Consider the following 12,237-nt stretch of genomic DNA (forward strand, 5'->3'; position numbering starts at 1 on the left):
AATTGAATTTCAATTTTTTTTTCTTAATTAAAAATATGAGATTGTTTTTTGACAATTCTGAAGCAATTTTACTTACCATCAATAGAGGGCCTTCAGAAGAAATGTTCAAAATTAAATTTTTTGAGTGCTCTGGAGAAAAAAAATGGTCCCCAAGTTTTATGAAAGTAAATCACAACTAACGTTTTATGGAAATGATTAATTTTGGTTACAAAAGGGATATTTTGAAGAATTTTGTAAGTGTGTGTTGTGAACGGCACAGATAGGCAGGGTGGTTGCAGTGAACAAGTGAATGAAATCAGGAAATAATAACCATTAACAACCTCTTCTGTCTCTAAAATTGGATGTGTTTGCTCAGCTCCATTCACCTCTGCTCTGAGTCTGATTACAATACCGGTTGATCATATCTAGACTCTAATTACATTGTCCATTCACCCAGCAGAGCCAGAGATGTCTGATATAAATATTTAGGAAAGTACCATATTTGGAAGGATGTTGATTTCCCCCCCATGGCTGGGGGGAAAATCACCTAATTGGTAATTTCTATTATATTAGCCACTTATGAATCTTTCTAATGGATTTGATCATTTCATTCTTATTAAAGTGAGTTGTTGTATTCCCGACTGGCCTTGTATTACCAAATAGAATTTAATTGAATTCAGTTATTTTATATTTTCCTTTCACTTGAAACCAAACAAAGGAATTACGAGAATATGATGAAGCGGTACCCGCAGCGGTTCCGAAGCCATGCGGTGTGGAACCTGAGTCAACGAAGCGATTCCTCAACAGACTCCAGTGATGAGGAAGAAGGGAGGGGCACCCCCTCGCCCCCTTTCACCGACAATGACTCCGGGAGCGAAGGAGAGTCGGAAAGTTCACAGTCGGAATCGGAGCCCGAGATGCCCAGCGGGAAAGCAAGCTTTAGAATCTTGGCCAGGAAAGTTCGCGGGAACTCGCTTCTAAAGGTACATTGTACATTCCTTCTTACAATGAGGTGAACTCCCCTACAGGTCAAGTCCACACCAGAAAAATGTTGATTTGAGTAAATAGAGAAAAATCAAACTATTGTAACGCTGAAAGTTTCATTAAAATCAGATGTAAAATAAAGTTATGGCATTTTTAAGTTCCACTAATTTTTCACAAAACAGTGATATGCACAACTCAGTTGCATGCAAATGAGACAGTCGATGATGTCCCTCACTATTTTTTTTTCATTGTTTGAATTATACAAATATTTCATTATTTACAGATTTGACAATAAAGGACCAACTTGACTGAGCCATATGCATGTAGTATTAAACAATGTTAATTCCACATGTTCAGGGCAGAATAAATTGTTTTTTCACTTGACAATGAGGAGAAAATTAGAATATTTCACATTTCACATATAAAATACAAAAGGAATTGTGAGTTGATGACATCATCAGTCTCCTCATTTGCATACCGATCACAATGTTTTGTGAATTTAGAGAAACTTTCTCAGTTTTCATCCAATTTTGATGAAATTTTCAGTGTTGCATTTTTCTCTTTTTATTCAAATCAACTTTTTGTTGCCTTGTACTTGTCCTTTAAGGTTTGATACAGCTTAAAATGAGGGGAACTCCCTTCTTAAGGGAACTCACTTTGTAAGACACATTCTATTTTTTCAATGATGGAAACTCCCTTCACATATTTTTACAATGAGGGGGAACTCCCTTCTTATGGTACATTTTACTCATGCAATAATGATAAAAATGATATGGACATTGGAAATGCATTGGCATCCATCATACAAAGATACTCATGACGCAGAAAAGAGAAGAAAACACCGTAAATGGAAATCTTAGTGAAAATCTCTTACAATGAGGGGAACTCCCTTCGTAAGGTATATTAATGTCTTAGATAGTAAAAAACAGAAGTCCCTGGATGACTGAAACATGAAACTTCTTCACAAATATTTTTCTATATGTTTTTTTTTTTTGTAAAAACTGAAAGGAAATAATTGTTTTAATGGGAATGTGTATCAAGGCTACCTCCTTGATAAGGATGCAGCTTTGTGTGTACAGTAAGGGTGTGTATAATTGAGTTTTTCAGATGTGTATCAGATATGATTATTAGGTGGGATCAATTAACATCAAAATCAGAAAGACATAAGTCCGTTTCATAAAACTTGTTACAATAAAAAATTTAGAATAACAGTTAACTAGTGAAATCATCTGATTGGCTGATAATAAATTTTTTCTAGAAATTATGCATTTGTAATTTTCAAAAGTTGAAACCTTGAGATTGAAATGCTCAAGGTGGCTTCTGCATAGTGAAATTAATAACAGTTTTTAAAACCTTCTTTTTACAAAATCCCCTCATTTTCTACTAATGTATAGATGATTAATTATATTGCTGCTATTATTTATGTATATTGTGATTTTATGTTGAAGCAATAAAATCTTTGTTTGATAAAATATTTAAAAATCCTCTCATTTTGTATCCAGTTAGTGAACTCCAAGCAACCTGATATAGAGAAAGCCAAAAGTCTCCTGCAGAACCTCACCCCGGAACAGATCTCAAAGGAGATAGCCACAAAGGATGGGAGGGGTAACAGTATTATCCACTATGCCTGTATGAAGGTCTTGATACCTTGGGTTGAGATGCTCATCCATCATGGGGCAGGTAGGATATGATATAAAACAAATAATGCATATTTAGGAGTCTGTTGTGGCGATTTGAGGGTATTTGCCATATATGCAAAAGCACAAGGCACTTGCACCGAGTACCTTTTGCATGTTATTGCAATATCGCAGGTGCCTGCATCATCAATAACATCACTATTTTTAAAATGTGCATTATTTGTTTTATAGAACAGCTGGGCAGAGGAAGTTTGTAGTGGAAATGTTGTTGAAATCCCTCCAAATATTCTAGGGAGCGCACAGAGAAAGAGGTCACATCCGTACCTGCTTTCTATTAGACATTTACAGGCATGTCTAGTATGCATGCCTCAGTTAGCTCCGGTACTGATAGCCTTTTCTTTAAAAGAACGCGCATTTCAGATGCCGTCTCAGTTTGTTACGCGCTATGGGTAAAATGATGCACCCAACATGCACAGTGCTACAAGGTAATGTATGGAGCCTAGGAGGTTGTGGAGAATTAAAGCCTGAACACATTACTTCTGTTACTCACTATTGAATACATCCTTGAACCAGTTTTATGAAACCAATTATAACTATGATATTTATGTTGTTATAATGTATAATAGTAACAATGATATAATATAGTTGTTATCATCGTCCAACATTGAGCCAGTAGGACACACATGTAGCTGTAACTACATTAATATTGATATGATACATTATAGTGATATTGAACTGTTACAGTGATTATTGTCATCCAACATCAAGTACATGTAGGTAGGATATAACCCAATTATAACGATGAAAATTGATGTTAATTTAATATGATAGTGATATTGATGTGATATAGTCATCCTCCAACAAGGAGCCGGTATGATATAAACCAATTATGCTGGGCTGCAGTGGGATTTCAAACACACCTGATGATTACAAGGCGAGAGTCAGAACCACTCCATCATGGCTCTTCTACATTGGATTTAATATGGACATGGGTGTCTTGTGTACTTTTTCATATTGGCCCCAATTTACAAAGATGTTTTTTTTTAACTGTCAGTTGAACCCACGGTTTATGCAGTTTTTTGTATACATTGCGCTTTGTAATCGGAAGGTCATGTGAATTCTGTATAAACCATGGGTTCGACTTCACCTCTGTGATTTTGGGCCGATTGCCTGGCTTTGTTTTTAGATCTTAATGTGAGGGGAGCAGGCGGGAAGAGGCCTATACACCTTGCTGTCAGAGACAAAGCTAGGCTAGAAGGACAGGTAAGTCAAGTCCCATTTGTGACCAGCCACCCCCAATCCAAAAACTAAGTCACCCAAAACTGATTTAAATTAAGTTTTTATTGTCTCACCTGCATAGCAGAGTGAGACTATAGGCACCGCTTTTCCGACGGCGGTGAACATCCTGTGCGCATTTTAGGTCACATGACCAAGGTCAATGAACTTTGGCCATAATGGGGGTATCTGTTGAATTACCATTATAACTTTGCAAGTTTATTGATCTGACTTTTGAAACTTGGACATAAGAGTAATCAAGTATCACTGAATATCCTTTGCAAGTTTCAGGTCACATGATCAAGGTCAAAGGTCATGTGAGATCAATGAACTTTGGCCACATTGGGGGTATTTGTTGAATTACCATCCTATTTCTGTAAGTGTATTGGTCTAGTTCATAAAACGTGGAAATAAGAGTAACCAAGTATCACTGAACATCTTGTGCGAGTTATAGAAGTTTTCAAAGTCAGCACTGCTGCTATGTTGAATCGCGTGATGCAGGTGAGACGGCCAGAGGCATTTCACTTGTTGAGTTTAAAATAGGAAATTGTAATCTCATCGTATCTTTTGTTTGCCTTAATTTCACAAAAACGGTTATATGCACATCCTGGTTGGTATGCATTGATGAGACTGAAGACATCATCCACTCACTATTTCTTTTTTTTTAATCATATGAAATATTCTTATTTTCTCCTCATTTCCAAGTGAAACAATGATTAATTCCTCCCTGAACATGTGGGATGGGCATTGTTTAATGGTTGAGTCAAGCTGGTCCTTATTTTCAATGTATGAGGGTGGGCCCCATGTCTGCACACCTAACTATGCAAGTTAAGATTCAACGTGAATTTCTTTTTATTTTACAATGATTTTCATTTGATAATGTTCCTATCATTCTAATGAGCATGTGTGCCAAAAATCTCGTAAAAATTTTATAGAAATAAATTTTCTAGGGAAAAACCTCTGCCAATCATTTTCAGATTGAACAAAAAATGGTACCCCATGTCTGTGCACCCATTCACTCAGGGATTGTGATGAGAAAGGCTGCATTTTGAGGCCATCACATGAAATGCAATTAAATGAAATTATTATTATTTTAATTATTATCATTATTGGAATTGCCAATTTGAGGATATGTAACATTTTTATATTTTCCACAGGCAAAGGATAAAGCTCAGTTGATTGAACTGTTGGTTGCTAATAAGGTGCAGGTGAATGTCAAGGACAATCAAGGTCAGACTCCTCTCCAGCTGGCGTGTAAATATGATGGTCAGAAGATGGTGGTCAGAGCTCTACTTTCACATCCAGAAATCCGTGTGGATGTAAGTATTGATGACATTGCCAAGATGTATTTACCTTTGCTCCCTAAATTGGCAATAATTGGTGAATTTGTATTTCTTTTCATACTTGAAAAAAAGAAATATGGATATAGCATGGGTCAAAATGAATATTGAAGGCAAAATTCCTATGATAATATGCCATTTTGTATTTTAAACAGTTATTTTGTTGTTTTTACTGCATTGCCAATTTAGAGTGTGCAATAATTACTTCCTCGCTTGTTCTTCGTTTTAACTTGGATCACTTTGTTTTACTTTGTGCAACTTTATATGAGCTTGTATGCAAAAGTGTGTTTGCAACCGAATATTTCTCGGATAGTAAGGTACGTTAGGCTGCATGTTGCTGCTTTCGCCTAACGCAGCAATATGCACCCTAGCTCACAACATAAAGGTGTGAGCTAGGCTTATGAAATAAATAAACCTTTTTTCGGTATGTTTCCTCTAAACAGCAACCGGTCAAGTTCGGAAGGGTCAATTCAACCCTTCTCAATATCCTCTGCCACAACGGTCAGTTTGAGAGCGCCCTCTTGCTTCTGAAGCACGGAGCCAATCCCCTCTCCGTCAACGCCGCCAAGAACACCCCCCTCTACATCATCCTGAAGAAAGGCAACGTCAAGTACGCTCTGCGGTTCCTTTCAGGCTGTCAGCATAGAGGATGTGACATGCGGAAGGTAAGAAAGGTCAAAGGTCACCATTGAAGCAGTCGTGCTCTCTGTAATGATATGGAGCTATGCCAGGCAATCACACAGTGTGAACACTCCCTTGGTAATTGTATTTGAAATCAAATACTGAGTGTGGGATTCAATGCACTAGTTCATTCACCGGCATCCCTGCATTACAGTACCATAGTTGGTACATACACTTGAGTGATTTCAAATACAATGACCAAAGGAGTGTTCACACTGTGTGCCTTGCCTGGTATAACTCCATGTCATTACAAATTGGTCAAATGTAGTTTGGGACATGTGGTTTCAAACCATTGTTTACTTACACATTTTTCATCCTTGATTATGCTTATTCAGCATGCATATTGAGAAAGTGTTCGATAATAAACGTTTTTTCCACAGATTGACGCTTGTTTCTAAGGTTACTGTATTAACGAGACCACTTTTTATGAATTAGAACAAGACTTGGACTCATTGGTGATGTTTTTTATCCATGGTAACTTGCATCAATTTTGCTTCAATGGCCACAGTTTTTTTTTTTAAAAGAATCGATTATTTTGTTCCAAGTTTGATGTGATATTGGGCACACTTGCTCTTGAGGATATAAGAAACTGTATCAGCTAACTTGGGAGGGGAATTAAAAAAGAAATTATTCTATGAATACAGTTTGATTTCAAATTTACCTATATTGAGTAGCTCTGGGGAGCGTTTCATGAAAGCTCTTGTTTGACATTTTATCCGGCAAGTCCTGTTTTATCCAACATTCACCATGGGAGCCGTGCTTCTCAGCCAATCAAAATCAAGGAAAGTTGTCAGACAAAAATGTTATTGAAACTCTTCCTGGTCTGAATTTAGTCGAAATCAGAATAAAGCAATACTTTTTTCTCGATAATTTGCAGATATTGCTAGCTCAGAACATCTATCAGAAGACGGTGCTGCACCAGGTTATCAAGACGGGTAATGAGATGCTAATCCGGTGCTGTATGTTCCATGGTAGGTATTCAACTTCTAAAGGTACATGGCTTTCATGGGGTCAAGATTAATCTTCTTTTGTTCCTCAAAATGGCAACCTCAAATTGGCAACAATCATTAATTTTATATTCATTTACATAGACCCCTGTTACATCTGAGAGTTTCCTACCCGAGACCCGACCGAGTCCACTTGCAACCTTGACTGGATTATTGGTGGATTAGCTTCGCGAACGGACCGAGTCCGAAATGTGGTCTGTTTACATCACAGTGTTCATTCCCTCCCCTATCGCCCTATCTGTACTTTTTCGAGCGGCATCCGATTGCTGACACCTTTAAAAGGCGCTCTCGATCTAGGCTCCGAATAATTCGCGCGCTAATTGAAGTTACCCGAGATTCTGAAAGAATGCTGATGATCCTAGCAGTCGTTGAAGATATGATCGACTTGAAAATGATACGTTTAAAATGCTTCTTTTCACTCAAATCAAAGACTTTATCAATCACAATTCACGTGTCGCATGCCTCAAAAACATTCGAAGAACGACGGGGCTCTGGGGAGGGGATAGCGTGCGCTATGACGTAATTTGACAGCTGGCGAACGGACCGAGATAGGTTCGAAAGCTTGTGTGCGTTTACATCTACGAATCGGTGGACCGGGGCCGGCCCGATACCTACCCGAGACTACCTCTGGATGTGGTCTCGGGTAGGTTCGCTAAAAGGTGGCCCGAGGTAGGTTTGGGATGTTTACATCTGATTTCTTTCCGACCCGAGGTAGGCCCCGGGCCGGCCCGAGGTAGGGAATCTCTCAGATGTAACAGGAGTCATACTCTAAAATAAATATGGATATAACATCAGTCTAAATTAATGATTAAAGAATATGTTTTCTTAAAAGTTGCCAATTTGCATTTGTAAACAGTGATTTTGTTATTTTCATTGCATTGTCAATTTAGAGTGCATAATGATTAGTTAATGATTAGATATTGTTAGCTCAGAACATCTATCAGAAGACGGTGCTGCATGAGGTTATCAAGACAGGTAATGAGATGCTAATCTGATGCTGTATGTTGTGTGGTATGTATTTGATTGCTAAAGGTACATAGCTTTCATGGGGTTGAGATTAATCATCATTTGCTCCTCAAATTGGCAACAATCATTAATTTTCTATTAATTTTCATACTCTAAAATAGTAAAATATCGATATTTATAGTAGGCTTGAGTCGAACTGGATGGTTCACCTGTGCAGGTCTACGGGTGCCAGTCACTGGTGCAATTTCTTCCAGACCAGTGGACCTCTAAAATAAAGAAAAACATGGAATAATTCAGTGTCATTAAAGTCTGAGAATATCAAGCACTTTCAGACTTTGATTTCCTCATCGTGATCTATATGTTAAAACGTTTGCATGATACAATTTTTCAAGCCATAAATCAAGCAAGTAGAGCTATGAAAATAGTTTTTCTGAGCAGTATTTATCGATTTTCTTGCTTGAATTTATCAGCCCGAAACATTGTCATCCTCATGAATGGGTGCAGCCATTTTGTTTTGTTTGGGAGCGCAATCGATCAGTATCACGGCAATTCTGCAGTGGATTAACTGAAAGTACAATCTTTTTGCATAGTTTGTAGCCTTTTTCCATGCTTTAGTTCACATTCTAGTACATATATAATTTTCTCTTCATTAATTACCATTTTCAGTAAGTCCAGAAGATCAAAAGGAGGGTGCCTCTTCCAATTATCTTCTGGACGCATAATTTTTTGTTGGTATCCTTTTTTTTGCTTGTCAATTTTGTTTCCTGCGTCCCCCCTTAATTCAGATGGACCCACCCCTAAAATTTTGGTTTTTTGCTTGTCCAATTTTTTACCTGTGTCCAAATTTCAGGTGGACCCCCCCTTAATTTATTGGCTTCCGCCGCCAATGCCTGGACGTCAAGTCTCGCTGCAGATCTACCATCATGCACACGGCCTGCAAACAGGGGCACCTTGAGATCCTCCACAGTCTAGTACATGTACCATTATAATGTTAATTTGTTTGGTTATTGATGAATTTTTTTCAGTTAGTCCAGAAGATAAAAAGGAGGGTGCCTCTTCCAATTATCTCCTGGACGTCAAGTCCCGCTACGGATCTACCATCATGCACACGGCCTGCAAACAGACATCTTGATATCCTCCACAATCTAGTATCAATATAACATTTATTTCTTTATTGATTAACTTTTTCAGTAAGTCCAGAAGATCAAAAGGAGGGTGCCTCTGCCAATTATCTCATGGACGTCAAGTCTCGCTACGGATCAACCATCATGCACACAGCCTGTAAACAAGGACACCTAGATATCCTCCATATGCTCCACGACCTTTGCCCTCTACTCCTCGACGCGAAGAACTCAAAGGGATTGACCCCGCTGCATTATGCCTGCAGGGGAAACTATGCCGAGGTCACCGAAGAAATATGCATCATGTATCAAAGGTATGTGTGTACTAAACAGAAATAACATAGTACATCCGCACGGTCGTATCACAGATAAAACAGTGCAAACCCATTTCAGACAAAATTGAATTTAAAGTTTACTGTAATTTCCACATTTTTTCCCCAGCCTTACGATATTTTCATTGCCAGAAAAACTATATAGTTAGAATAGATTGACATTTGCTTCACATTGATATTGTAACTTTTACACAATACCGAGAATTAGAGAAAATATCACAAATTAAATACTGATACTGTCATATCAGTCATATCATAATATTGATATTATTAATGTTTTATTTTCAGTCATGACAAGGAGGTGAAGCTGAATCTTAACGATTATGAAGTTGACGGATCTCCATCTCTGTTGAAGTTCACTGCTTTGAAAGGATCTAGCGATAGCCTGGTTGTCCTTCTCAAACACATCAAAGATTCATCCATCCTGATTGAGCTCATCAAATGGATCTCGGTCGAAAAAAATCTTTCTTTGGTGCTACAGGTATGTCTAGTTTATGAACTATGTTATAAAGAGCGTTGTGGCCCAGTGGATTAGTCTTCCGACTTTGAAACAAAGGGTCGTGGGCTCGAATCCCAGCCATGGCGTAATTTCCTTCAGCAAGAAATTCATCCACATTGTGCTGCACTCGACCCAGGTGAGGTAAATGGGTACCTGGCAGGAATTTATTCCTTGAAATGCCATCGCGCTGTAAAAGGCTGCGAGGCTAAAGCCAGGGTAATAATATCCAATTAAGCGCATAGGGACGCATTTGGCAGTGATATGCGCTATATATAAGCATGTTGGTATTATTATTAACCCTAAACCTGTGACGTTTTTACCTCTGTCATGTGTATATCAGGTGACACGACATTTTCTTCGCAGACAATTGCTCCGGACTTTATTTCATCTAATATAAAGGGTTAGGGTTGCAATAGGGTTTTGTATTTGGTTTTAGGTTAAAGGAGAATGAAACCATTGGAACAAGATAGCTTGTGTGAAAACAGAAAAATCAAAGAAACAGATCAACAAAAGTTTGAGAAAATTCGGACAAATAATGAGAAAGTTATGAGCATTTGAATATTGCGATCACTAATGCTATGGAGATAGCAAATTGGCAATGCGACAAAGATGTGTGAAGTCACTGATGAACAACTCTCCCCATTACTTTAGTATATATTTCACTTGAATTGCCTCTTTTATCACATCTATCCATAGATCATGTGTTCTTTCTACATGAGGGCATGTAATACATATTTTTTAAGAATACATCATGGATAAAGAGTTTGCATCATCATAAGAAAAAGCAAAAAGAGACATTTTAAGGGTATTTTATAGTCCACCAAAGGGAAAGTTGTTCATCAGTGACATCACACATCCTTGTCGCATTGCCAATGGGAGGATCTCCATAGCATTAGTGATTGCAATATTCAAATGCTCATAACTTTCTCATTATTTGTCCGATTTTTCTCAAACTTGTTTTATTCTTATTCTTTGATTTTTCTGTTTCTACACAGGCCTATTTGTTCCAAAGGTTTCATTCCCCTTTAAGGTTTAGGATAAGGTATGGTGTTAAATCCAGGGTTGAAGTTTGTCGTTCCATCAGTGAGTGGAATTCACAGCGGAGCAATTGTCGCTGGAGCATATGTCATAGAACCGTATACCACCACCAGCATAGTCAAGAATTGTCCTAGATAGCGCTGACATTTTTACTGCTTACCTAACACATTAAAAACAATTCTAACTAAATTTGGTATGGATTGACAGGAAAGGGTGTGTTGAAGCAAATTGAATAGATAAAATGCCTTAAAACCAAGTTAGTTTCTTGAAATTAAATATAGAAAGGACCAAATTCTTCCTCCTGCATTAGAGAAGTATAATTGTTTTGAAAAGATAATTTTGTTTCAACTTTAACAATTCTAGGAATTGCTGAACCGGTTTGATGACATCAGTACAGGATGTGAATCTATGGAGATGGAGAAGATTATCCTGCTCTGTGCAGCCAAGGGACAGACAGAGTGAGTAATTATACTAAATCCAGTGGCCCGTATTCTGAAGTCGGGTTTAACTTAAACTCAGGTTTAAAGTTGTGGTTTAAGTATGGATAGCCAATTGCTACATAAATCACTAACAGTAGAGACATCATTTTTCAGCTCATTTTGCTCTCAAATCATTCATAATTGTCTAAAAAGTATAAATAGATGATTGTCTTCACCATCGATGATTCAGGAAAGAGCACAGTAAACAAAAGAAACATACAACTTAATAAAAATTTTGACACATTTGGCTTCCCATAATTTTAGCACAGAGTTAGACCACGGTCTAAGTTAAACCCGACTTCAGAATACGGGCCATTATGTCTACTTTTCTTTTGCCTTTGGTCGACATCCATTTTGCCATGTAGCCCATTTATTATTTTGTCTAATAGCCTCTATACTTCTTTCTTATAAAACCCACTAGATCTAACCCTAATTTTTGATATATCATTGTATGAACTGTTCATGAATCAAATTATCTGGCTTCCATCTTGGTTATAGACTTACTGATTTTTAGACCAGGTGAGTGTTACTTGGTGTGATAGCTTGACCATGTGTTTATTAGACCAAATTAATGGTAGACCAAGCGTATTTGGCCATGATCTTGGGATCTTAGAATTAGACTATTTTTGAGTCGACCAAGTGCCAGGTTAGACCAGGGTATAATAGGCAGTTTTCGCATTTACTGCAGGGAAATGCTCTACAACGTATCAATTCATTTGAAATTGCATTCAAAATAACAATGTAGAGCTGAGGGGCTTTTGTTGAGAGTTGGTGGACTTGGACAGCAGATCATCCGAAGATTTGCACCGGATGAACAATTGCAAATATGTCGTTGTCCAGAGTCAAGAAATTTTGATGCTGTCCCGGTCCACCAAAATAGTCATAGACTACTTGGTGAA

General features: G+C 37.7%; 1 protein-coding gene across 1 annotated transcript in view; it reads left to right on the forward strand.

Annotated features, from left to right (window-relative positions):
* The first annotated feature begins 671 nt into the window (after positions 1 to 671).
* The window catches only part of LOC121417310 (transient receptor potential cation channel subfamily A member 1 homolog), a 40,276-nt gene continuing 28,710 nt past the window's right edge, over positions 672 to 12,237 (forward strand). The window contains exons 1-9 of the mRNA XM_041610966.1: positions 672 to 962; positions 2,466 to 2,643; positions 3,787 to 3,863; positions 5,033 to 5,194; positions 5,659 to 5,880; positions 6,774 to 6,867; positions 9,061 to 9,304; positions 9,611 to 9,803; positions 11,223 to 11,317. Coding sequence (XP_041466900.1) covers positions 711 to 962; positions 2,466 to 2,643; positions 3,787 to 3,863; positions 5,033 to 5,194; positions 5,659 to 5,880; positions 6,774 to 6,867; positions 9,061 to 9,304; positions 9,611 to 9,803; positions 11,223 to 11,317 — 1,517 coding nt within the window. The 5' untranslated portion in view covers positions 672 to 710. The remainder of the gene's footprint in view (positions 963 to 2,465; positions 2,644 to 3,786; positions 3,864 to 5,032; positions 5,195 to 5,658; positions 5,881 to 6,773; positions 6,868 to 9,060; positions 9,305 to 9,610; positions 9,804 to 11,222; positions 11,318 to 12,237) is intronic.

This window comes from Lytechinus variegatus, chromosome 6 (genome assembly GCF_018143015.1).
Source record: "Lytechinus variegatus isolate NC3 chromosome 6, Lvar_3.0, whole genome shotgun sequence".
Lineage (NCBI taxonomy): Eukaryota > Metazoa > Echinodermata > Echinoidea > Temnopleuroida > Toxopneustidae > Lytechinus > Lytechinus variegatus.